The sequence below is a fragment of the Archocentrus centrarchus genome, chromosome 10 (genome assembly GCF_007364275.1).
Source record: "Archocentrus centrarchus isolate MPI-CPG fArcCen1 chromosome 10, fArcCen1, whole genome shotgun sequence".
Taxonomy (NCBI): domain Eukaryota; kingdom Metazoa; phylum Chordata; class Actinopteri; order Cichliformes; family Cichlidae; genus Archocentrus; species Archocentrus centrarchus.
Window position 1 is genome coordinate 23,510,566 of NC_044355.1, and position 27,392 is coordinate 23,537,957.

Genomic DNA, 27,392 nt, shown 5'->3' on the forward strand with positions numbered 1-27,392 from the left:
AGCCTAAACGGAGGAATAATAACACATAAGAGACAATCGTACTGGCGTATCCTCCATCATCGGGGCTTATCTCGTACAAAGGGATTAAATACGCAAACCCATATAATTAATGTATCATTTATAGCGCTATAATCAGGGGTTACAGCGGGCCGGACCGAGTCCGTAAGTTGCGCTGCGGCACATAAACAGCTTAGCTAGCGCTACTGAAGAGGAGCGAGCACGAAGGGAGTAACGTGTGGCAGGTAAATGCAACGTTTCTAAATGCTCAACAAATATCAGCAAACACACAAAGTGTGTGCAGTTTGTTACACAGCTAGCTAAAAGAAGAGCTGCTGTATTTCAGGGAGAGCAAAGAGAGAGAAGTTCACTCAGAGATGGAGAAAGAGGACAGGAGAGGAAGAAGAGAGGTTAGAATTAAAGGTAAGGACTGGAAAACAAACTGAAGTATGCTGACTTTGTGTAATTCAAAGATTGTATGAAAATACTGCAGTTTAGGTTAGCTTGTTGTACTGTATTTACAGTAAAGCTCTGTGTTGGACTGGAGCACAGTGTTTGTGTTCATGGTCAGAGTTACAGGTTACATCAGTGCAGCAGAGATGAGTTTGAATCAAAGCTGCTGATGCTGAGATTCATTCACTGAATCGAACATTTCTACAGCCTGTATGCTGTCAGTGTAGGGGATGGAGATCAGCTCAGATAGCTGTGAAATACTGGGTTACATCTTTGTAACCCACAGAGAGCAGTAAACCTCAGAGCAGCAGCAGCAGGTCAGCTGATCACAGCCTGCACACCAACATCATTTACTGGAGCTCACAATAGAAAGTTGTGATTCTTCTCCACATGCAGAGCCACTACAGCTGATCTTAGGGTTCCTCCACCTTCTGAATCCCACTGTAACCCCTGAGTATCCTCATGTTGGTGTTTAGGTGGAGGCACAGTCACCCTCTACTATGGAGGACACAGAGAACAGAGCTGTGTTTAAATTCCCTTTCACAGTTTGTGTCCTACATAACAGTTTCAAGCTGAGTGCATTCATTAGGATTAAAATTTAGATTGGAATAACGTTTGTATTCTCATGTATTATTTTATATTACAATAATATATAATGAGGTTCGGTTAGTTTTACACAAAAATAGCTTGTAGAAACATCCTCCAAAGAACTACTTTTACTTTCTTACTTTGAGTACATTTCAGAGCCTGTACTTTTTTACTTTTACTTAAGTAAAGAAGTTGAACCAGTACTTTGACTTTTACTAAAGTTTTTTTTAACATAAGTACTTGTACTTCTACTTAAGTACAGAATGTCAGTACTTTTGCCACCTCTGGATTTAAGAAGAGTTATCGTAGTTTTCTGTTTTCCATTCAGTTTTGTTTTTGATTTTGTTTTGAATTTTTGTTTTGAATTGAATGCAGTTTCTGGAGAAGGTTTGCTCATTTCTGTGCAGTTTTTATTAGTTTGTGTATTAGTCTTAGTTTAGTTTGGTTTGGTTTGTGTAATGTTTAATCACATTAATGACGGCAGCCTCCTTTCATCTATTAAAAGTTGGTTTGCATTGAATATTTTTTGCTGTTGGAGGCCAACCGCAAGTAGTTGCAGCGACCAGCTGGTCACCCAGAGGTTGAGGGTGTTGCACGCACAACCTCCAGGTGACCGCTTTCGTCGCCTGGTGGGAGGCAGCCTGTCTCCAAGCCATCATGATTCAACTCAGAGTGGATGCAGTCACTCTCAGACAGATTGGCAAAGCTTTGCAAATAATTGCCATCTAATTTACAAATGCAGGGGAATTGCCAACATGTTACTGTGCCAATGAGAGCAACCCGTCTGCAACACGTCTTTGCAAAGGGGACTCGTCTCAACTGGTTGGCAACTGGTTGTATTCTGGTTATATTCCTAACTCCAAAAGAACATTTTTTTTATAGGGGAACAATTTTATGAATTTTGAAGAATATAGCACCCAGTCAGTGGCTTTCAAATTGCAAAATGATTCAAAATTCCTTAGTTTTTAGTTTTTAGGTTGGGAATTGGAAGGTGGAATTAGACCCTTTACAAATTCACTGATTCATGTGCACCAGCCTCTGTGTGTTGGTTGTATTGACCAACTGCATCAAGTTGACAAAGACTACACCAAAGAACATTTAGTGAATATTTTTTTTTATCAATATTCTATTTTACAGTTTTGTTTTGTTTAATTTTACTAAAAAAAAAAAAAGTATAATAGCCACTGTGGTGACAAGCAGTCACCATTTTTACTGATGACTCATAAAGTCAATAATAACAATTTAATTTCACTGACATACCTGAATGCTACCTGCTGCAAATTGAGAGTGAACAAAAGTAGTTAAAAACAACTAGATACCATTAATGGAATTTAAGTTGAATTTAAATTAAAGATTCTTAAAAATACTTCAGTGGGAATGTTTTCCAGCTAACACTGAGAACTCGCTTGTTTGATTTAATTAACATTGTTGAATAGCATCCAGCTTGAAGTCGGTTCAGACTGTTACAGTTTGAACATGTGGTCTACAATGACTCCAGAATAAATACTTCTTGTGTAAATGGGAACGGAAAAACAGAAGCAGAACAGAAAATTAGGCAAAAAAATAAATGTTTTTGTTTTGTTCATTTTTTTTTTCTCAGATCTGTCAGTTTTCTAAACATCTGGTATTTTTGAGTGAAATTGGAATGATGTGCCAATGAAAGAAAAAAATAAAATAAAAAGCCTGGATAGCACCTTCCCCCCCCCCCCTCCACTGAAAAGCATCTTCAGCCACAGCCCCGGGCTGTTTGTGTGACTGTGGAGGACCTGCCTGTTTGGGAAGACGTCCCCTATAGTTGCAAAGCGATGAAGTGATGCTGGCGAGATGAAAGACAGAAACCGAGCACGAGGAGAGGAGAGGAGAGCTCTAGGCCAGAGAAGAACCCAGACACTCTGTTACACATCAAAGAAGGAGCCAGTGATACAATCATCTCTTTAGGCTATGAAAGCCCAACTTTATTAATTAAAACACGTCTGTTGAATCATCTTCTCATCTCTCCCTTCCCACTTTACTCATTTTATCACTCATTTTTGGCAATGGCTCTGATTATGAAAGGAAAGAATAGAGGGGGAGGATGTGGGAGGAAGCATAAAGCAGACCATTCCTGGATAGGCTTCCACATCCCAGTTGTTGCTCACAACAACAACAGGTGTGCGTCTTGTAACAGTCAAGCTAAATGTGTAATATTAATAAGCAATGAATAAGAGGAAAGAGGAGACGAGGACTTGAGAAATAGGAAGAGAGGAGGGAACAGGAAGAGAGATGAGATGGAGGAGATAGACGGCACTGTATGGATAAATAGAGAAAAGGGCCCATTGTGTCAACAGCTGTCTAAATAGCCCTCAGATCACTGTCAGGCACTATCATACGTACACACACACACACACATATATGTGTATAGTTAGACACACACACACTGACTGACAGCACCCCCTCAGTCCAACATCTGTGCTGACAGCAGCCCTGGTAATGAGTCTCTGCATGTGCCAGCATGGGTGTGTCGCTTCTTTTTCCTCCCTCTTCCCGGTGCACGGCTCATTCAATCATTTCACTCATCTTGTTGTTTTCCCCCGCTCTTTTCTTCGTTATTTTTTCTCGTCATCTTTTTAGGAGCACGTGCTGATTGACTTCGCCGCGCTCGAGTAGCAACTAAATGAGAAACAACGTCAAGTGTGAAGTTGTGCGGCAGATCGGCGTGCTTTTCAGGTGCGCTGCATTGCATGTAGAGGTGTGGAGAAAGAGAGGGATGAATGAAGGGAGAGATGAAGAGATGATGAATGGCTCTCGTTAGAGGGGTAATTTGTCTCTCCTTGTCTGACTGGGCTCCAGCTGTCGCTCCATCCTTCGCTCCACTCTGCTCTCCTCTCCTCGGCCTACCGCTCCTCACCTCAGCCAGATGGGTGGACGGATGGACGGATTGAGGCAGAAGGGAGGGAGGGACAGAAATAAAGGCAAGGACAGGGAAGAGAATTCACTGAGCATCCAACTAGTAGAATTATGCCTGATGTATAATGCCATAGCACAGTAAGGAATGGCTTCATGGAGAAACAATAGATGATACAAAACTCATTCTGAGATGATTCAGTAGAGACATGCAGTAGCTCAGCAACAGGCAAAGCTTATACACTTGTATGACTCACACGAGCAAGTCAAAGTCTGGTGCCCGCGGAACAAACTAATGATGATTGTGTGCGTGTGTGTGTTTTTTGTTTTACATTGTACACAAATCATCAAGGGACACTGCTAATACTTCTAATGCAGTGCTTCAGTCTTAGGATTGCCTAGATTTTCCCCCATGATAGGCTTCTTTTTCACACTAATCAACACTTGTGCGAGAGCGCTGTAGATTCAAAGAGAGAGACGGGCACAGCGAGAGGAGGACTGAGAGATGTATACAGATGGCCAGGGAGGCGGCTGAAGGATGGCAGCGAACAAATCGTCAGGAGAACCACGTGAGCTCATTGCCAAGTCTTTGTTCTAATAACACAAAGCAATTTCCACTGACCTTTCTAGAAATGTAGCGGGCAGAAATGACTGAGTTAAGGATGCCCCACAGCATAATTGCTAAGGAGATTAAAGTTCCCTTAATTGCTTTTGGCCAACTAGTGCAATTTTTCCTTTTTTTGTGATTAAAGTCATTTAGAATATTAATAACTGCATGTGTGCGAACTCGCGCGCACACACATGACTGTATGGACCCATGATAAAAAAAAACGTGTGTTTTTTATCATGCTTCTTCAAGGTGTGCTGCAAGACACGCACGGCCATTTTTTATTACCAGTGGTCACCAGTAGCCTCATTATAGGCCTTGCGAAATATGCAAATAACTAGATCCTGTCTCGCCATTCTTTAAAGAGGGAGCAGTCAGTTCATGTAGATCATTGGCCTTTTTTTTTTTTGCATGTGTCGGTGGCTTATTCCCCCTTTACCTCTTTATTCGTTTTGTTCCTGTCCTCCATCTTGCTCAGTCCCCTCTTATTGCCTCTTCCCCTCCTAATTCCCTTCCTCTATTGCTTTCTTCCTCACATTTTTTTTCTTTTTATTGGCAATAAGTTTTGTCAGCTCATAGCTTCTTGACTGTCTCCCCCCACACACCTCTCTCTCTCTTTCTCCATCTCTCCTGGTCTTGATTTCCCCGGTTAACCCTGTAACCTCACTGTCTCCTCCCCCCTCCCTCCATCCATCTCTCCCTGTCCCTCTCTGTCCGTCCCCTTTTCCCTCCTGTCGGCCACAGTGTTTGCTTTGCCATTGTTTATCCATTTTTCTCTGTTTGCTCTGATGAGATTGACCGTATACGCGCGCGCACACACACACACACACAGACACACACACACACACACACACACATACCTAAACAGAAGACAAGGCTAGCATGTCTCTGGGGTGTAGTTAACGTGGGGCTGTGGATCGATCCTAGCTCTGGTTTCCATGACGCAAAGCTCTAAGCTGGAGCAGTTTGGACAGCAGGATGGAGGCATCAGTCTGTCTCTGTTTCTGTCAAATAAATCTCTGCAAAGCCGTGACAACACCTGGAGTCAAAGGTGTATTTACCATGATTAATGCGTTTCATTTTGATGCCGCATAGAAGGGCACGTTAGCCAACAAATATGTCCAACCGCTTTGTTTCTTAAGTGATATCTGCATTGATCTTCCTCCCTCCCCCCCTTGCCCAGGTAGCGTTTCCCCCCGAGGCGAGCAAAATTGCACCGTCACTGAAAAAAAGCCCCCCGATCTATCATGGCCTTTGCAGATTTTGATTCCTGTCAATGCTCTGTGATGGGAAGATGAATGCTGTCAAATTACAATCACACCACATCTGTATTCTGAAGGAACGTCAGTAAGAAAAGAAGGGGGAGTGGGGGGGGGGGGGGGGGGGGGGGGGATAGTGCAATGATGAATGTGCAGCTATCTTTTCTTTTTCTCCAAGGTTTCAATGCTTTTCTGTCGTCCTCCTTCTATGTTGCTGGCTGTTTTTGTTCTGTATGAAAAGAAAGAGAAAGGAGACTGAAAGGCAGTGTTTTCGATTTTCCTGGCGAAGTCTTCAGTGACAAACGAACGAATGGATGAAGTTTGTAGAACTGGAGATGAACTAGACCACTCCACCCCCTCCTTCCCCCTTTAAACTTTGGGGGGGGACAAAATGGCTAATTTGTTATTCAGAGGGAAAAAAAAAAAGAAAACACGGCTGGCTAACAAGGGATCTTATTTTGAACGCAGAACGAGGAGAAAATAAATGATTGTGTTAAAAAGTCTTTGGTTGACTATCTAATTAGTAGTTATAATAACCTGAGTCCTTCTGCGGATTGACTGGACTCAGTGGCCTCATTCTTACCATATTGTTGATTGATTGAGCTGCAAATATGGCAGACATAATTATTCTATATTTTGAGCCGTCTCTAAATAGAATTTATTAGATTTGTCTTTGTCCTTGATTCCAAACCTTTGGAGAGTAGAGTGAATTCTCTCCATCCCACTCTTCTCTCTCTGGTGTACGGGACAGCCTGATTGTGTCCACGCATCCCATGGCTCCTACTATTTAAAGACTTAACTTTCTTTTGTCTTACCCATGTAGAGGACAATCATACAATGGATGTAGGTCCTCGCAGGAGTCGTCTCCCATTCATTTCAAAGCGGGACTGTTTCAATGAAGAAATAACCCATTCTTATAAATTGCACCTGTGTTTAACTCAGTATGCACCTGTTTCTGCATTTGCTCATTTTTACGGGAGTATGTAGCATCCTGGGTCAATTTTGGCATGTGTATATAGTACTGTTAATAGCTACAGAACATTTATATCAATATTTTCTTGAGAAAAATGAGAAAATGGCACTAAAATTGTCATAACTTGAAAGGAAAGGTTTTGTACTCATTAATGCATTTAGAAGATGTGCGGGCTCTCTGTGCAAATCGTTCTGTGTTGAGTTTCTCTCGTGTCAACCTTCTGTGATTGTACCCAACCTGTTCTACATTGCTAATATCAGGGGCTGCTCAAAGAAGCAAGTTTAATTAGGGGATGACAGGATAGCTTAGTTGAGTACAACGTGCAGCAGGTGTTTCGATCCATGTTGCAGATTTTTAAGCCTTGATAAGCTCAAATAAGTAAAACAAAAATAAAATCCTCAGGGAGGTTTGGTTTCTTTTTTATTTCCATTTACAATACCTTTTATGGATACCCTAAAATTTGCATTGATCCCAGATGTAAGTTACCTGTAATTTGGGTGAACTGACCCTTTAAAAGATTGCGGCATCTATTCATCTAAGCTGTCCACATCTCTCATTCGACCTGCCTCTGTGAGCAGGCCCCTGTATCACTGTCAGACAATGCCATCTGTTTTGTCTAACGTCCCCTCCGTCCTTCTCTCCCCCCCTATTTCTGTCCCTCCACCCTCCAGGTCGTCCACTCCCTCCAACCTCTTCCTCCACCCTGCTCCCTCCGTCCCTCCCGTCCTCCTCGTCCGCCCCCCACCACCCCTCCCCCGGCCCGTCTCCACCGATCAGGGAATGCCAGGTGCCCCTGCTGGAGAAAAACTCCACCCACTCTCACCTGGAGCCCCACCCGGATGATTCATACTTGCTCCGGGCCCAGCCCTCATCCACTGGTAAGAGAGTGCTCCATTCAACCATCCTTTTATTCTTTCTTTCTTTCTTTTTTTTTAATGTTTGCATCAATATGCCATCCATCACCTGAGTCGATGCATTACCTCATCATGTGTCCATTTCCTGATCTGATTTAGTCGTTCAGTAAAATGCCAAGCAGTCCTGCGCTTTAATTTAATGTCACATCTTGTTCTGCTCCGGCCGTTCGTTTCTGCTTCTCTGCATTCCACTGAAGTCAGCATTTGTTTGCAGGGCTGGAAATCAAACCGGGGGGACATTTTTATTGTGACTGCTTTAAAATAATAAGAGAATATAAAATATATAAAGTATTTATTGAATTCATGGTCAGTAATAGATGGTTTTCTTGGGAAAACTCAAAATCTTTAATTTGGATGCTTCTGGGATGAATTCAAATGAAGTAATTACAGCATGGGATAATCAGTGTGTGACAATTGTAATAAAAACAATTCACAATTTTTAAATCAGCTGTTGCATAAGCCTAAAAAGAACTAACGGGAAAAAAAAAAAACCTCTTTCTAAACCTTTTTTTTTTAAAGATTTTTTTGTGGCACATATGACAATTCTAGGCAGACAGTCGCTGATTTGTTAATGGATTGCATTTTAAACATAACCCTCCCACCTTTGCCAAAAAAACAAAAAACAAAAAAAAAAACAATGATGCAAGGGGAAGCAACCCCTACACTCTGCAGAATGCAGATTGGTTGCCACTGAGTAGGTGTGCTTGTAGTTATTTTCCATATGACATTAATAATGCGCTGGAAAGTGAAAGGTAAGGGGATGATGAATTTTAAGTGCCAGCAGGAGGATCAGCGTAGCAAAGACAAACTAGTTAGTTTCCCTGGCTCTAAGCTTTCTCTTTCATCACCAGACCCTCTCTTGTTGGCTGTTAGAGGTCTTGTGTGCTTATATCAGCACCTCGCAACTATTTTTCTCCTCTGTGTTGCGCGCACGTACACATACTCTTGCAAACATCTGCAGTGATGAGGCTGTTCATCAGTATATGCATTTATTCTCAACAATTAGCTACTGTGGGGCAACTCTATGCCTCCCTTTCCCGCTCTTCCCCTGTTTCTCCATTCCTCTGTGCATCTGCACTTGTAATCAGTAGATATATTTAGCAAAGGCCTGATGGGAGGGAGAGGGGTGGGCAGAGAAGTCCTAATGTGATTTTTGGTGGAATACAATCTATTGTTAATGGCGTTAGGCTCTCCTTTGATCCAGTATAAATCTTCATTAGGGAAGGCCCGGGTCCCAGGTTCAAGAGCAACGTGATTAGGAGGCTTTTAAAATGACGTTACATCAGCCTTCTAATTGGTTTACTGTTTGCTGGGGCAACATCAATCATTAGCCCAGTAACCGCACAGCAAATAAATTCACTCTGCCACTGACACCCTAATGGCAGACACTGGCAAAGAGGGAGAGTGAGGCTTGCAGGCACACTCTCTCTTTCTCTCATTCTTGTTCGCATACACCCACACTTTCTGTTGTGGGGCTTCTTTCAGTCTCTGCTGAGCATGTACGCACAGACAGCGAGCAAGAGACACAAAGAAAGAAAACAATGACTGAGAAGCGGGAAAAAGGAGGCACAAAGAGGCAAATGGGAGCAGAGAGAGAGAGAGAGAAAGCCAAACTTTGACTTCTTGAAGTTGTTTAATGAGACATCTTGCATGGAAAAAAAAAACACAAAAAAAAAAAAGCAAAAAAAAAAAAGGAGAGAGAAAAGAAAGCAACCAGAGCACACCAGAAAAATAGATGGGAGAAAGTGAGTGAAAGGGAGACAGAGATGAGGACGCATAGAAAGTTAAAGAGACAGAGAAAAAAGGAGAGGGGATGCAAATATTTTTTAAAAAGGGTAAACTGATGAGAGCTTAGAGGGTGAAAAGGGAGATATTTGGATGGAAGAAGAACAACATTCAGATGAAAGCACCACTTTTCCCAGCCAGGACTGCCGATCTAATGGGTGCAGAGAGAGTCCTTGGCTTTGGGCATCCATTAAAATCGGCCTAAATGAGTTCAGAGTGTCAGTCTGGCACTGCATAGACATACCCTGGCACACAGGAAGGCAAGCAATGGCTGTGAGCAAATAAAACACCTATAACCAGCAACTGTTTATGCATGTGCTGTGAAAGTGCATGCCTGTCTGAATATGTGTTTGGTGTGGTCCTGGAGAGAGTAGATGCTGGGCAGGAAATGAGCCTTACCAAGCCAGGCAGAAACTGACCACAGCGAGATAATCCTCAGGAAACTACATGCTGTGTGTGTGTAGGTGTGTGTGCGTGCGTGTGTGCGTGTGCACTCCTCTAAAGTAGTCCACCATTACCTAAGCTAACAGGTGGACAGACATGACTTGTGTTCCTAGTGAAGCGTGACAGGTGAATGGGAACGGAACGTTGTTGCCGAGGATTGGCTGGGAATTGGTCTGCGAATGTTTATGTGGGAATACTGTCTGGCTCGGAGCACCTGTCTGGGAACGCTCCCTCGGAACGACGGGAGAGCTGAGACGACCAAACGGAGCGTAGCAGATCGCTCCTGGAAAGAGCTAGCGTTAGCGCTGTCTCTGGCCATTCATTATGCATGGGGAACACTAAGCTATTTTTAGCCCGAGCCTCTTCTAAAGTGGCTAGCTATCTGCTGCCAGGGAAGCCACCTCAAGTCACTGCTGAAGCAATGAATGTTTAATGGCTTTGTTGAAACAAATCTACAGAAACAAAAGGCGCAACAAAGACACATTCCCTGCTTCTCCACTAATGTTATTCTTCCCTAATGGTGCTTATGTAAGGGTGACATTTGCAAAGCAGTTGGATGATTTGTTCGTGTGTGTGTATATGTTTTGTTTTGGGGGGCGATAGGTGTGTGTGTGTGTGTGTGTGTGTGGGAGGGGGCAGGGTAAAATGCGCACGTGCATTTCTGCTCATGGAGAGTGTTTGTTTTTGGCTGAATTTGATGACTCTTCTCTAGCGGATTATTGCCTCCTAATTAGACAGAGATGACTAGCCAAGGCAGAGGCAGTGTGTGTGTGTGTGTGTGTGTGTGTGTGTGTGTGTGTGTGTGTGTAAATGTATGTCTGTAACTTTATCTCCTGTTTGTGCAAGCATGTGTTTGTGTGTACAATAAAACCTCAGTGAGAAATAAGCTTCAGCGCGTGTGTGTGTGTGTTTGTGTTTCACCTCAAGTTCTCCTTCCATGCTCAGCCTCAGAGCTCTGAGAAGAATGACAAATGAGGAGCATGTGACATTCTCAGACAGAGGACACATGAAGCAGCAACACATGGGAATATACCACCCTAAAACACGGGGAGCATGCCAATTAGATCGGAGGGAAGGTGCATGAAAAACAATGAAGGTTGGTGCAGCAGTTTAAAAAAAGAAAGAAAGAAAAAGTGGAAGCAGTGGAGATATGGGGCGTGAAATAAAGAGATGGGTAGACAGAGGGAGTGAGGGGGATAAAGGGAGGATAGGGAGCGAGGGGTGGGAGCTGAGCCCTGCAATGATCCCTTTTTAACTGCTGAATGGGCATTTCTGTCCTGCACGCACAGACACACACACACACACACACAGATGCACATCCTGCCCCGTGACTTTTCTCTGTTAACCACAGAAAATGTCAATAAACAGTTTACCCATCCAAGGCTGCAAAACACACTGCCTGCCTTGGTCGGTTCTTGCTGTCAGTTGGACACACACACACACACACACACACCCTTGCACACACACTGTGAGATTAATATGATGTGGCGAACCCCTCTGTCTCACTGAAGTGTGTGTTTGTGCGCAGTGTGTTTTACAGGTTAGCAGACAGGCTAATGCTCTTCTGCTGAATGAGGCTGCTTAGAATTGGCGAGCATAATGAACTTCCAGGGATTAGCCCAAGCCAAACGCACCAGCTTACAGCTATAGTCCCCCTCTCTCCAGTCGCAGGGGACCTTGGACAAGAATAAACTGGGTCAGGCTGCGACAGCAGTCAGAAGGGGCTCAGAGCTTCTCCACAAAAAGTGGCAGCGAAAAACAAAACCGCGAGAGCCTGTCGAGAAAATGTTTCTGTTTACTCACACTGGCTAGTGAAAGAGGGAGAAAAGAAAGGAGGAAAAGATAAAGTGGAATAAAATGTGATCTGCTTGGCTGCTCACTAATTGCTCCATTTCCTTTTTTTTTTCTTTTCTTTTCTTTTTTTTTTTTTTTTTTGCATGTTTGGTCTTTTATCAGACCGGATTCCTAGTAAAATGGTTGTTCCTATTAGTCTACCTGCGGGTTGTAGTTTAGAAACCACACACTTTATCTGACTAAGTCCCCTGTCTTAATTTATTAGAACCATTTAGCTCAAGACTACCGGTTCCTGCACGCTGCCTCTGTGGCTACTCACATTTGTGTTTTTTTGGAGCCAAGACAAAAACACAAATATTTTCTACAGTTCTCTGCATGTATATAAAAAATAACAGCCTTGTACCTCGGCCTTGCTCCTCAGGCAGACCCCACTTCTCAATATGTTTGTGTTTTCTCCAGCGAGCTCTAAGGTTTTTTTTTTTTTTTTTATGGATTTGAAGTCTACATGAGGACAAATTTCTTTGACATCAATCTCCCATGCTGTAGCAGAAAAAAGAAAGCAATTTGTCTCTGATCATAAATATTTTGTAGCAAGTCAAGGGAGATTTTTTCTTCTCTTTTTTTTTTTTTCTTTTTTTTGAACTTCTACCAAAGGTTGAGGGACTTCTGCAAGAATAGTACTTTCTTTAAAAACTTGTTATTTTTTGCTGCAGCATATTCCACAAAACACAAGCAGAGCATTAGTAATGAGTCGTTATCCACTTTATTCCGCAAATATTGATTCAGCGAGGAATAAAAGGAACAATCACATTCTATCATGTAACAGTTCAGTTCAGTTAGCCCGACAGTAAATGACAGTTGCGGCAGTCCCAGTAGGCTATGAAGAGAGTTAATGCATAGAATTACAAGCAATACTTTTCTCCGAATTTACATTTTTCTGACATTATCTGGAGACGTGCAATTGAATTTGCCGCTGAATGATAGATAACAGGATTAGCAATTTTTTTTCGTTCTTTGAGTCTGCAAAGCAAAATGCACTTATTACAAAGAGTGCTAGATGCAAGTTTCTACAACAAAACAGAATGTGACTCAGTCCCTGCGTAACAATTTAGTGGCTTCATATTTGAAGAACACACTCTCCTGTGGGTGCAGTGTGCCTGCAGATGCACATGCGCAAGACTTTGCCACATGCATGCACTCAGGCTGCAGGAGTTTGTGGGAAAGTAGGGCTGGGAAAAAAAAAATGTATTCCTCTTCCATACAAGGTGTGCCATATATTATTCATCCAAATTTGAATGAAAAACCGGTTCAATATTTATGGCGGGAAAGTGAACAAAAGCATAAGGCATGCATTTTTGTACACAGATTTAAACACTGGAGACAGTGGGCTAGTCTGCAAGCATGGGGATGCCTATTTATTTATTTATTTTTTTTTTTTGCATCTCTTGGACTGTGTCCATGCCTGCATGTGTGCCTGCAAGCTTTTTCCCCCAGTACATGTTTTTCTTCGTTTTGTGTGTGCATGTGTGCGCACATGTGTGTGTGTGTGTGTGTGTGCATGCACGCGCTTTTGTTGATATGCTTACACTTTACAAAAGTATTTATGCAGATAGTGTGCAGTACAAGCTATTTCACATTTATAGGGCCATCGCAAGGAGGAGAAGTAAAGTCAATTTTATTTATAAAGTGCTTTTAACAAACAAGGGTTATCTTAAAGTGCTTTACATCTCAGCAAAGGACACAAACAAAATGCAAATAAAAGGAAGATGAAAGAGAGGGAAACAATCCTTAGGAAGAAATGAGGCAGTATAGGAACGAGGAGGAGGAGGGAAGAAATAAACCCTGCCACATACTTTAATATCAATGCAGCATTTCTGATACAGAAGGATGGCCTTTCAGGCTGTGTTGTGGCTACATGTATGCTTGCATATGCTGGTGTATGCACGCATATTTGTGTATCTGTTTCTCCCAAGAGCATCTTTTGCATGCGCAAGCAGATGTTTTGCATTTGTGTAGCAGAGGTCAGGCCCCATCACCCCCCCCCCAAAATCTCCCTCCCTTCTTCGCCTCTTCTCTCCTTTCAGGAGCATCTGTTCTCCAGCCATGTTGGTGACACCTGCGTCCCAGTGGTATCGCAGAGGAATCAAACTGGTTGTCAGCACAGCTGGGGCTGCGAACGAGCTGGGTTCCCCCTTAAACATCCATCCAGGAGAGCAGAAATAGATACATTTGCATGATGTAGATGCAAAGTGCATTTGCCTTTGGGTTTGGTTTGTGTCTGTCAAAAGTCAGTTTTTTTTCCCCCCCTTGAGAATCTCGTGAAAGGCAAATATCAAAGCAGACGAGCAGACACGAGAGTTCAGCACGTCCACACGTCTCCCTTCCTCTCACACACCGTTTCTTTTCTTATCTAATTCAAGAGAAACTGACATATGGAGGAGGGCAAGTGTGATCACACAGCTTGTCAAAGCAGTTGCTTTTTTGTTGTTTTCACCCCACACATATGTGTGTGTTTGTGCTCCAAACTTTGATCAATAGGGGAACGACAATGTGCAAGTAAATAATCTCATGATGTATTCCATACTCAGTGATGATGAAAGGGTGTGGTATTGATGAAAGGAAACGCAAACAGTGTCATAAAGCCGCATGAAACGGAGATGACTTGCAGTTATTGCATTGTCATGATATGTAACTTTTTGAGCACCTGGCAAAAAAAAAAAAAAGTATGCTGATGCACAAGAAGTGATGCAATTGTGTCAGGCTCTCCTGTACTCTATAGTATGTGGTTTATTGATTTTCTCGTGCAAACCCACACACGCGCGCACAATGAAGATGGGCTCAAATCCCCCACTGATTCATGGGGAGAGAGAGAGAGAGAGCACAAGAGGGAGAACTGTGATGTGTGAATGGGTGTTCTCGTCTGAGTCATCCGGGTTTGTTTTTCAGCTCTCTCACTCAACAGTCCATTAGCTCATTGTTGGAAGGGCTGGTATTGGATTCTAGCTGACATGTTCCCCCAAGTCTGAGAGCAAGAGATGAGGGCGCACGCTGTGCTGAGTGCTCTAATATTGCTCACACGCATCTTTTGCTACTTGGGGAAAAAGAAAACTGCAAGGAAAGAGTAAAAGTAAGGGAAGGAGAGGAGAGGAAAGGAAAGGAGAGAAGTGTATAAAAAATAAAGATGGACAAAACGGGGAAAAATGGGAATCAAAATGTAAGAAGATGATTATCAGATTCCATGTATCTGATGAGCTGGAATTTCCTTCTCAAATAAGTTATCGACCGTTTGGAAAACATGACACCTACTCTGAGCCAAATGATTGCAGAGGCAAAAGTAGTACATAATGGAATGATAATGAAGTTATTTGCAAGCTGAAGAGCTTTGCTTTTGACATACTGAGGAATAATCACCAAATATCAAATAACATTTCTGTTCTGGTTTTGGATTTGCAGCATTTTGGAATGAAGTCCTCGATCCCTTCAATCAGAGACTCGTTTTTTTTTTTTTTCCACAAAGAAGTGTCTTCCTTAAATTCTTCTCTGTACTTGTTTTCTTCCAGGGGCTGCCAACCACCAGAGTCAGACCACACTACGACCTCCACTGCCCCCTCCACACAACCACCACACTTTGTCCCACCAGTCTGCCAACAGCCTGAACAGAAACACCCTGAGAGGGGGACGAAACCCCATTCACGCACCCGCTCCGGGGACCGGAGATGGTCCGACCACTCCCGAGTCTGTCCAGTTACAAGACAGCTGGGTGCTTAACAGTAACGTGCCGCTGGAGACCAGGTCAGAGTATATATTTTCTGGGGGTTTTTTTTCTCAGTTTTTTTCTCTTGACAGGTTTACCTGACGCTGATATCTGGAGCCACTTACAGTAAGCGCAGCAGTCGAATAAGCCTTGAGTAATCAATAGTGAGGAATGAAAGGTCAGATCCATTCAGCAACATTTCTGTGAGCTCAGTATGGCGGTGTCAGACTGAAATGCTAGGAGAGAATGAAAGAAGCTGTGGTGTATTTGGCCATGATTTTTTTTAAAGAAAAAACTATTTACTCACTTGAACTAACACAACACTTGTTACACTAAAAGTGTAAGAATACTTACAAACTTATAAAAGAAGGCAATTAGTGAACTGGGAACAAATCAATGGAAGGTCTTGGTAGAGAGGCAAACATACTGGGCTCCATGGGCCCTGGACACATTTAATACCATGTCCTCTTGAATTAAATGACACTGTCACCTTAGTGAAGAAATTACTATTTAGCATAGACCTGGGCATGTCTTTGCTTCCACGGACACTGCAGCAAGGTGTCCTTGGTGCATAGTGGCAGAAGAACATCAAGGTCATTGGCAGAAGCACCTCAAGGTCAGTGGCAGACCACCAGTTGGTGTGCAGAGGAATCAGAGATGGTCAACGGATGGCATCACTCGGCAATACAGCTGTCACTGCGGGGCAAGTCTGTGGCACATCTGTGCACCATTTGGCACTTGGCTTGGAGGTCCAGAGAGGCAGAACAGTGGGGGCGCAATACTGCCTGTCTTACCTATTGCGTAAGGCGTTATGTATGGAGAAGAAAGAAGCCATGTGGCAATGGGATGGATTTGACGGCAGGAGGCATAAGAAGCTGGAAGCTGCTAGCAAGATTCCTGCACACAGGTGGCTCGCATTTGATTGTCACAACTCACCTGTAGATATGGGCGACAGTTAGCTGAGGCAGCAGTGTGAGCGTCCAAGCTGCCCTATTTAGGAATAGCATGGCCTGCCCTGGAAAGGGAAGCCCCTAGAAAAAGTGGGGTAAAGAAAGCTTGCCCAGAACAACCTGGCTGGTTTACTGCGACCAGCGGGTGTTCACTGTAGTGGTAAGAAGAGCAAAATCCTCTCTGCATAACAGTCATCATCAACATCGATGGACTGCCAAAGAAGAAGACTAAGCTACTGTGGCTGGAAAAACTAGCTGGTAACAGGGTATCTTAATAGCAGAGCTATCGCTAGCCAGTAATAAGCTATCAAAGCTTTTTGGCTTGGTAAATGCAGGCTAGCTTTTGGTAACCTTTTGACTAATCTGCATTTCACTGCAAGTTAATAACTCACAAATATGTAAATATTTATTAACAAGGTGTATTTTTACCCTCGGCCACGTTTTGTGTGTTACATATTAGTTTAGTTTGGCTATTGTTATTAGAAGATTAGTAGCAACATTCATCTTAGCCTTTAATCACCTGCTTTTTCTGGAAATCTACCTATACAATAATCAAAAAAAAAATGTTGTTCTTTTACTTTTGTTTGGCCATTAACAACAGAACAAATTCTCCCCACCCCAGCTTTAAAATGAAAGCTCCACGTTGACATCTCCATTCCTTTAAAGGTCAGCAAAGCTTTTAAACACTGAAAACTGGAAAAAAAGAAATGTAGACACTTCTCCAGCTGTAACACAAACCTATCAAAGTTAGAATATTCATTAACTCCGGTCTACAGAGCTGTATTCAACAAACTTAAAAAGAATCTACAAAAGTGAACTAAGCCTGTGAAATTTTACTCCAGTCAAACTCTACCTCAGAGAGCTGTACAAATTACTCTGCCTCCACAAGTGCAACCACTTATTGCGATTGCACTGGAATTAACTGACCTTTCATTTGGAAGTGTTTGCTCTTAAAATGCTGCTTTGACTGTTGTTCTTTGTTATTTTTTGTTACTTAACACCCACCTAACACCAATTTATTTTTTAATTTTAATTCAACAAATCACTGATTGTCTCCACCATGATGATTTTGTATATTTAGCATACTTGTTAGAAAGTATATGGATACAGATATCATACAGATAGTCATGGGTATTGTGACAGCGATGCAGCTGCATGAGTTGTCTGGATGAAAAAAAAAAGGCAGTTTATTTGATCAATTCAGCTAATTGCCTCTTAAAGGTCCATAATCAGGTCTATAATTTGTTGCACAAAGATCCAGTTTTTGTAGTTTTTCTTCTGTTCAGCACCACAGTGGAGTTTAAACAATCAATATGTGATTGAAGGGCTGCCTTTGTCATCATTATGAATCACAGCCATTTTTATACACAGTCCCTCATTTTCAGAGGCTCAAAAATAATCGGACGTTTGACTGACAAGCAGTTTCATGACCAGGTAAGGTCTATTTCCTTTGCAGACATAACATCTGAAGTTTATAGTGTTTTTTTGTTTTGTTCTGTTTTTTTACTGTATTTTTAAAATATCAGACCCAACGAGATATCAGTGCAAATGAGGGTCGCCATCATTAGGTTGAAAATAAAATAAAATAAACCAATCAGAGAGAAAGGAAAAACTTCAGGAGTGGCTAAATCAACAATTTGGTGAATTCTTGAAAAGAAGGGATACACTGGCCAGCTCAGCAGCACCAAAAGGCCACAGAAGACAACTAAAGTGCATGATGATAGAATTATTTCCATGGTTAAGAAAAACAAGGTATAAACCAGTGGTTGCACTCAAAAAGAAGAAGCTCTAAAAGAGCCCATGTAGTTCTGAAAGAAATTCTTTGGACAGATGAAATCAAGATTAACTTGTAGCAGAATGATTGGGAGGAAAGTGAGGAGAATAAAAAGAACAGCTCATGATCTGAAGCGTCACATTGTCTGTCAAGTAATGTGGAGGTAGTGTTATGGCATGGGCGTGTATGGCTGCCAGCGGAACCAGGTCATAAGTGTTTATTGATGATGTGACTGATGAGGCAGCAGCAGGATGAACCGTGAAGTGTACAGGCCTATACTCTCTGCTCAGATTCAGCCAAATGATACAAAACTGATCAGACAGCCCTTCACAGTGCAAATGCTATTAAATACAAAACTGAATGCAAAGAGACCCACAAGCAAGCAGCAACTGAAGGTAGCTGCGCTAAAGGCCTGGCAAAGCATCTCAAGGGAGGACACACAGCATTTGGCAATGTCCATGGGTTCTAGACTTCAAGCAGTCACTGACTGCAAAGCATTTTCATGTAAGTATTAAAAAATCCTTGTATTTGAAATTATGTTAGTTTGCCAGTTAATTTTGGGCCTCTGGAAATGAGGGACTATGTATAAAAATGGCTGTAATTCCTAAAGTCAATGCAAATTTTTTTTGTAAAAAAATAAAACAAAAAACCTTGAATAAAAGCTGAGCATCTGTGAGCTGAGCATAATGAGCTGTTCTCACATATTGATTGTTTGATTTAAAAGTCATTGTGGTGGTGTACGGAGGCAAAAGTACAAAAATTGTGTCTTTGTCCAGCAAACCAAACTGCTTCTGCACTTCTGTATGAGATGTGTGATCTCACACATGATTTCTAAACTAATGTATAAACCTTTAAATAAAAAGGAAATTGCTCTAGGTTGTGATTCATAAAAGCATGCATGCTACAAAAAAGTAGGTGCATGCAACCTGGAGTGAGGAAGCAAGAAATACAAACCTTTTCACACACTCTACATGTGTGGTTTTTCCAGTACACAAAGAACACTTACCAGGAAAACAGAGTGTTCATGCGGTGTATTACTATTCATGATGCATGGCAGTGAGAGGGACACTGCCTACATGCTTGTTCGCATGCACACCGTCGGTCTCCGACCATTTACTCTGCAAGCTGTAGTTGTGTTTCTCCTGCTGGGTGCTGGGGCTTCCAGCGCTGATGGGCCTGGATAAACTCCCCAGAGCGTTGGACCTGTGCAGTATTTATGAGGCCTGGCTATGTTTAATTCATCCCCACTGATCTCAGGTCTATACTCAACCTGTGCTCACACATTGTGCTTGTATGCATGATGGGTAAGAACAAAAATATGTACACCTTTAAAAAGAAGCTATTTCCACTAGCAGTTTCTCCTCTGCGCTAGACGTCACGTTGACGTGAAAGCCACGACATCACTTGAGGAGAAGGTGAATTTTTGCAATTTCTGATGCAATGATTTTGCATGAAAATGACATTTATTTAAAGTTCTAAATCCTCTTTCCACTGAGGTGCCTTGTGACTGCCATCTTTGCAGATTTAAAGTGTCTCACACACACCCACACTGTTGAGGCCTCTGCAGTGCCAGTATTTGGTCATGTTCAGGTGGCGGAGTTTGGCATGGCATGGCTCAGAGCCTGTTGCTTTGAATGGAGCCCAGAGCAGCACGCAGAGTATTCCAGCTCCACCCTCCAGCCCAGATTGGGCCCTCCTCTCCGGTCCAGGCAATGGTGGAGGCTGGGTGTGCTGGCTGGAGCTGCTGGAGCTCGTGATTGGGTCAGAGCCAGCCAGGCAGAGCCAGAGAGTCACACCATCCCTATGCTGGCAGAGCTTGTCCTCCATCTCATTATAACCTGCAGCTATAGGAAATGATGAGCAACCTGCTCATGTGAGGGAGGGAGCGTGTGTGTACACTTGTGTGTACATTTGCATCCAGGCATGTGTTTGTTTTTTTGTTTTTTGTTTTTTTTTTTAACTCAGACTGCTCCCCACTGTAATCATATGTAAATCTTGGCATTTGTTGTCCACTCATTATAATGTGCGTGCATGTGTGTGTGTGTGTGTGCGCGCGCGCACCCGTGCACGTGTGTTTTGGCTTGGCCTGATAGTGTGACAGCGGTGAGAGGATGAAGATTGATCACCTAAGAACACCCCAGGGCTTGGATGACTGGCAGAGACAGAGAGAGATAGAAACAGATTGGGGGGGGGGGGGGTATATAGCGCAGAAATATAAGTCAGGCGAGTGGGAGGTGAGAGGGTGTGGGAATGTGGAAAGGAATGGTTTACGGTGGAGGAGGGAGTGATAAAGAAGGAGAGAGGGGGGAGAAATGGAGAGAGGAGGTGATTGAAGGAGATTGTTTTGGGGAGTGTGTGTGAGAGATAGAAAGGCAGGAGAGGGAGACTGAGGCCCATAGAACATGGATACATTTACCCGTGTGAGATAAATGACTATAGATGGCTGGTGCTGCTGCGCGCGCGTGTGAACAAGAAACACAGAGACAGAATGCATTATTCTGCGTGAATGCGACTGCACATGTGTGTGTGTGTGTGTGTGTGTGTGTGTGTGTGTGTGTGTGTGTGTATGTGCGCTGCTGCATTTTGTGTGAAAGCATCTGATTTCCAATCGCTCCCTCTGAGCTCCTATGGGTGGCTGATGCCAGGTTCAATCTCTGTGATCTCGGGACATTCCTTTGCACCCTGGCACGCTCCTCCGTGGGCCACAACCCTAGGGGGAGGGAAATAAGATCACTGAGAATGTTGCGGCATCTCAATTTATCTGGAAGGAGCCGCAAAGGATGGGGTGGGCGTTACTACAGGTTACTTTCAAATGCATTACTATGGGGACAGATATGAAGGTGCTACCTGTTGGAACAACAGGGGGTGAAAAAGAAGGAGGACGGGCAAAATATCTATTCTGAGCCCTGTAATCTCTACTGTAATGGGCACGGAACTATATATAAAGCAAGTTTATTCATGACATGACCTTGCATTTTTATATATAAAACATATTTATACAGGATAGCAACCCTAACCAACTCAGCTGTCCTTTTTTTTAAAAAACAGGTAAGTTATTTTCAGGTACTGCCTTACTCACAAGGGGTCACCACACGCAGTAGTGCCCTTCCTAACGCAACCCCAAAGGGATTTGCATCCTCCCAGGATCAAACTGGGGATCTTTCATGGCATCTTTTTTTCTTTTTGTTTTTTTTTTTTGTTTTGTTTTTTCAAAAGACAGTATCACCAATAAGAGGTGGATCTGACTGAGATCTGACTCACAGGGTGGTGACGTGTCATTGCAGATTACTCACCCCTGAAAGCATACCCTGCTTAGTCATTTATTTCACAGTACATGCAAGACAATTTACAAAATGAACACAAGAGGAATATATTTACTGAGGTCATGGCTCAGCTCAGGTGTAAAGTAAGGTTGTTTTTCCTATACAAATACAATCAAACTTCTTTTTTCACCCACAGAAGTCACCATTAGAAAGAATGCAGTTTTAGCATTGGCGAAACTTTAAAGCTCTAGAGGCTGTGGTCAGTTTTTATATAAAGTCAGTGGGCCAATGCCTAACTGGCTCCATTTAAAAAGGATTTGTCAACTGTTCCTTTTGCAAAATAAATAAATTGATAAAAATCCCAATACAACACCTAGTTTGTCAGAAAAAAAAATCAAAGATACATTCGTAAGCAGACTTGATTTGTTTATTTTTCCTTGTTATGAACTTCAGTAGGCTTCCGAATGATCCCATCCTTCATCTAAGCAACAATAAGCAAATGAATCTACTGTATCCATCTGCACACTGTTTTTTCCTGCAATTGTAGTTTGTAACAATTCTCATGGTGCCATCCCTGAGCATCCTGCTCTCCCTGGGCTCTTTGTTTCATTCTCAGATCTGACTGTTTCTCAGTCACCCCCATACCGCGTCGACCTCCGTTAATTGTTCTCTACATCTGATGATGACTCTCAAAGTGCTGTGCTAAGCAACCACATGTTTGTGAGAGCTGAGAAAATGAACAGCGTGCGTGCGTGTGTGTGTGTGTGTGTGGGCATGCGAGAGCGTGTGTGTTTGTTCGCTCAAGGGGAATGCGAGCTTTGACTTCCTGCTAATTACCCAGCATGCTCTCTGTTCTGTGGTTAATTGTCCAGGTCCTCTTTTCTCTCAATGGGGAGCAGGGTTGGAATGGAGTGAAAACACATCCTCTCGTCTTCTCTTCTGTCTTCTAATCTATAGCCTTTATCTCCATTGTCTATCCTTCCCCTCTAGTGTCAGTGTTTGTTCCGCAAGGATGAAAATTAAACAGTCGGTAGCACATACAGGGCAATCTCATGAAAGAATACCCACATAAATTTATATTTTACTGTGTGTGGGTGGGCATCTGGGTAAATGTGTGTCAGTGTGTGAGTCAGTTTTTGCTAATGTTTTGCATGTATGTGTGTTGCATATATAAGACAGAATGCATGACAGCGAGGTAGCATCGGTTAAGGGAATCTCTGTCAGCTCTCCCTAATTATGTGTGACATTTCCACACTGGACCCCTGTCAAAAACCCTACAATAATCACACACAAAAGCACAAACACAAATAGAAGCGCACACACACCCCAGCCTAATGATACAGACTTGTGATTGCCGGCTGCCTGCTATGATAGAACCCCTCCATAGTCCTCAGCAACATAAATCAATGTCAATTACCTCCCCAGAGCACATTAGACACTTTCCATTCCTACTCGTAATTAGTATGGCCCATAGACATATTCCCATCCCACACCAAGCTCACAGTGGAGCTTCTGCACACAAACAACAAAGCCAGCGAATGAAATTATTTCAGTGCTTAAGTTCAAACACATACCAGCACATTGAATCATACGCTTTGTGTGGCACAGAATACAAAAAAATTCACCAGCTCACCCTTACCTTGTGTTCACACGTGCATTAGGAGTGTGGTCATTAATTACCACTGGCCTTGCCATCACAGTGACTCAGCAGCTGTGAAAATGAATTGAAACAAACACACGCGCCGATTGACCTTGGACAGCGTGTGCGTTTGAGCATATATGCATGCACGCCAGAGCGTGTAGGTTTATGCATGCATAATAAAACTGATGCTGGCGACACTGAGAATGTGTTATTTTTAGAGAATAACCTCCAGTTTCTTTGCATGTCATCTCCCTGTGCTCTTTCAGCCTCTATCTATCTTTTTTTTTCCTTCCCTCCCCTTCTCTTTTGCCTATTTTTTTTTTTTTTCTTGGAGTCACAAGCCATACCTGACAGCTAAAAGAGAGGAACAGGGAGAGAAGAGATGGGAGAGGAAAAAAGAGAAGAATCCAGCAAGATAGCAGTCCAACAATCAGGCGCATGAAATGATGAGAGAGCGAGAGAGAGAGGGAGACAAAGCACAGACTGGCTGAATAATTGATAGAGAGTGGAACAGTGCTCCCAAACTAAATCTTCATGCTCTGAGCACATCACCTGTTTTTGCCAACTGTTTTTAGATGAGCAGACACACTGTTACGAAACAGCAGTGATCAAAAGGATAGCAGACCACAAAGTGCAGTAAAACACCTTTTTAAATAGAGATAATCCAATCCAGTAGCAGTGGTGGGTTATTACTGGTCCCATTAGACTAGTCTGAAAAGAGGAGAGAGCAGGCTACAGAAGAAAGGAGACAAGGCAGACACATATCTGTGCAGGAATGAGTCATTTGTCGTGGTGTGGAGGTAGAGAGAAAGCACAAGTCTGGCGAGCTCGACTCTGCTTTACTCCAGCTTGTCAAAGGGAACCCTTGTAACCTTCTCGGATTTTAGCGTTTTGTTTGACTGTATATAAAAGATCGACGTAGCCGTCATGATGTAGCCCACTGACTCACTGATTTGTGGACTACTATTGTGAAGCCTTGAAGTTGGCATTTTAGCCATCACCATCTTAGACTTTTGAAACCCAATGTGACCATATTTAGACTACACGGTAGAGCTGATACACGAAGGCCAGCGCTAGCTTGGTTATCATGGGTCATCCATAATTCACCATTATATTATATTGGATGCTAGTAATGGTTAGTGGAAAAACAGGCAATTGGTGGCTCTGACTGACAACCCAAGAACATTACATGCTCATGTACATACAGTAGCACCAATCACAGGTTTGCCATACCCCAAAGCTACCAGTGTATCTTTTTTATATGAAATGATCATTTATTTAATGAACATCATGCTGTGCTGAAGAAGACTTAAAACCAGTGACTGAGACCATAAACTCACCAGGAAAATGTTTACTGAGCCGATAAGTCAAGTGAGGGTCAATTTCTCGTGAAATTTCTCATACACTCAGATGTTCTTTTCATCCAGAGAAGTCCTGGACTCAACATTATTGAAGGAGTGACAGAGAACAGAACAAAAGGAGAGTGTTGGGTGCTCTTCAAAAAGCCTGGAGAACTAGGCTTAGCTGAGACACTTCAGGCTGTGTGGAAGAATAAAGGTGGTCATACCAAATACTGACCTTCAACCGCATTAGATTTACAAAAACCCTGTTGTTGCCTTATATATAATATATTTCCACGTTTCAATAAATTGCTGCACTCGTGATAACAAGAAAAAGAAGGGTGGTTCAAGACTGTATCTCTTTTGTTCATGATTTATGAACATTTAGTAGTAATTTGGGAAATTTTTCCACCTCTTCAGAATTCATTCGAGCAAGTTACTTGCTCAGTTCTGTGAATATGGCCAGATTAGGCAAGAGAGAAAATTAGTCAAACAATTACAAGTCAGATTTTAAACAACCCCCTGGCTTTGCCAAACTTTAGGAAGAGAAAACACAGACAAATTGTTAAATAATTACCCAAATGCTAAACCATTGGCTTGTTTACTCCCCATCCTATTGTCTGACCACTTTTTTTTTTTTTTTGGCCTTTCAGAGTAATTATTTTTGTGAGGATAATGTTATCCTAACTAAGAAGTTATGGAAATTGTTTAGCATTTGTAATAATCCAGAATTATCCATTAATCATGACAAAATGCTTAAAACCGAGGCCCTGGGCCTCAGACTGCATTTAGATGAAGTGACGGCCAAAAATTGTTTCCTCTCTTTGCAGAAATGTCTGCGCAGCCAAGGTTCATTATTCACAAGATAAAAGTAGGAGAGCATTCAGAGAGCATCTCCACACACACACACAATACACACATACACACTAACAAACACACAAACAAGCAAGTTTCACAAAAGCTGGCACAGAAAGACTCTTTTTTTCTTTTTTTTTTTTTTCCTCAGTCATCTCTGAGGCAGTAGAGTGACCTTCTCTGCTCTGATAGATCACTCTCACCTGAGGGCTTTGTTCAGTCATACCACCTGAGGTCTGTGTAGGGGCAACTTCTCCCTCCCTGGGCGAGCTGTGTGTGTGTGTGTGTGTGTACGCATGTCACAAAAGATGTCACAAAGGTTTCACAGAAGTTCTTCTTGTGTCTTTTAAAAGAGTATTCAGGTGCAGTGTTTCTCCTTGCTATGGCAAAAGTGTTCTTTGAAGGTCAGATAAGAAAAGACAGTCTGAAAAAAGAGAGGGATGTTTTTATTAGGAGGGGAATGAGGGAAGACATGATTAGAGGAAGGAAAAAAAGGGAAGAAAAAAAACAAGGAAAGTGGAGTGGCAGCGATAAAAAAAAAAAAGATAACACAAGGAATAGGAAAAGCAGTTGGGGAGGGGGAGTAGTGAAGGAGTTGGGTGAGCAGGTGCAGTGATAGCAGAGGATAATGGGTAATATGAGCAAGGGGATGATGGTTCAAATCCCCCTTTTATCCTCTCTCTGAGCTCTGACCCCACCTGGACAATGAGGACAGCAAAAGGGGAGACAGCACTGATCCTGTCCAGCCATTAAGGGCAGAAACGAGGCAAATTATAAGTGGGGTGAACAGAAGAGAAGCGAAGGCACAGAAGAAAAAAAAAAGAAGAGGGCAGAGCAGGTGGAGGTTAAAAAGAGACCTTGGACTGGAACAGCGCTGAATTGGAGACACAATCAGTTCAAAGATGTTCAAACCCATATGGCAGGAAGGGTTCATCGGAAAGAAAAATTGGACAGAAGCTCGCACATATGTGACCCTGTCATCCAGGCTGTGATTAGGTTATAGTTTGGTGTGTTTGCGTTGCCACAGATCTACTAAAGCTCGTTTTAACCACTTACTTTATAAAGCATCTTTCTGTGAGTGCGCGCCGCTGACCTTTCTTTTTTCCACGCTTTTTTCTCGTCTTCAGGCATTTTTTGTTCAAGACGTCGTCAGGGACCACCCCTCTCTTCAGTAGCTCCTCCCCCGGATACCCCCTGACCTCGGGAACAGTGTATTCACCACCGCCTCGCCTGCTACCCAGAAACACCTTCTCTCGCTCAGCCTTCAAACTAAAGAAGCCGTCCAAGTACTGCAGCTGGAAATGTGCCGCGGTGACAGCCATCGCGGCCGCCGCCCTGCTGGCCATCCTGCTGTCCTACTTCATTGGTAAGTGAATAAACACATGCAACATTTCCCTTTATGTCTTTTTTTTAATATATATATATTCCCCTGGATATATAAAAGCTTAGTCACACACAAACAGCTCTTTTATTTCAGGCTGTCTTGTTTGCTTTGCGCTGACCTAAAATGCATAAACTTCCTACACCGTGACGAAGAACTGCCAAGTTAGTAACCTCCTTTTAAACACAAAGCAGATTCAAGAGGTGTGAGCTTTGTCACTTCAGTCGACTGCTGCACTGTCAAAATCGACCTCAGCTGGAGCCTTAGCCTCCACTCAGCATCAGTGCACAGGCAGTTAGACAGGCAGGAAGATACACAAACCGCAGCATACCGGGGCTGTTTCTGCAAGCAGGTATCAGTCAAGGTAGGAATCCTAACAGACCCAGCAGGAAAGTGGATGTTTTTCACTGATCTGAAGCCAATGTGCGATAGTCATACTTTAAGGAATGGCAGATACTCAGAGGAGAGCACTTACCCAGCACATCAGGAAGAGATTCTGATGGCTGTCTACTGGCGAATCTGTGTGAAGAGAGGGAAGAAAGGGAAAAAAAAAACATTGCTTAGAGTGTGTGTGTGTGGGAGTGTGTGTGGGCATGGATTTTATTCCTTCTTGACCTCATTCGCTGGACAAAGAATGCAGACCTATGCATCTGTGTGTGTATGTGTGTGAGAGGGAGAGAACAAGACAATAGAAGGAGGAGGAACAGAAAATGAGGAAATGTAATTATGTATGAAT

General features: G+C 42.8%; 1 protein-coding gene across 1 annotated transcript in view; it reads left to right on the forward strand.

The window, feature by feature from the left end:
• The window catches only part of tenm2a (teneurin transmembrane protein 2a), a 128,817-nt gene that overhangs the window by 57,634 nt on the left and 43,791 nt on the right, over positions 1-27,392 (forward strand). Inside the window, exons 3-5 of the mRNA XM_030739799.1 lie at positions 7,432-7,638; positions 15,258-15,489; positions 26,403-26,641. Of these exons, the coding sequence (XP_030595659.1) occupies positions 7,432-7,638; positions 15,258-15,489; positions 26,403-26,641 (678 nt within the window). The remainder of the gene's footprint in view (positions 1-7,431; positions 7,639-15,257; positions 15,490-26,402; positions 26,642-27,392) is intronic.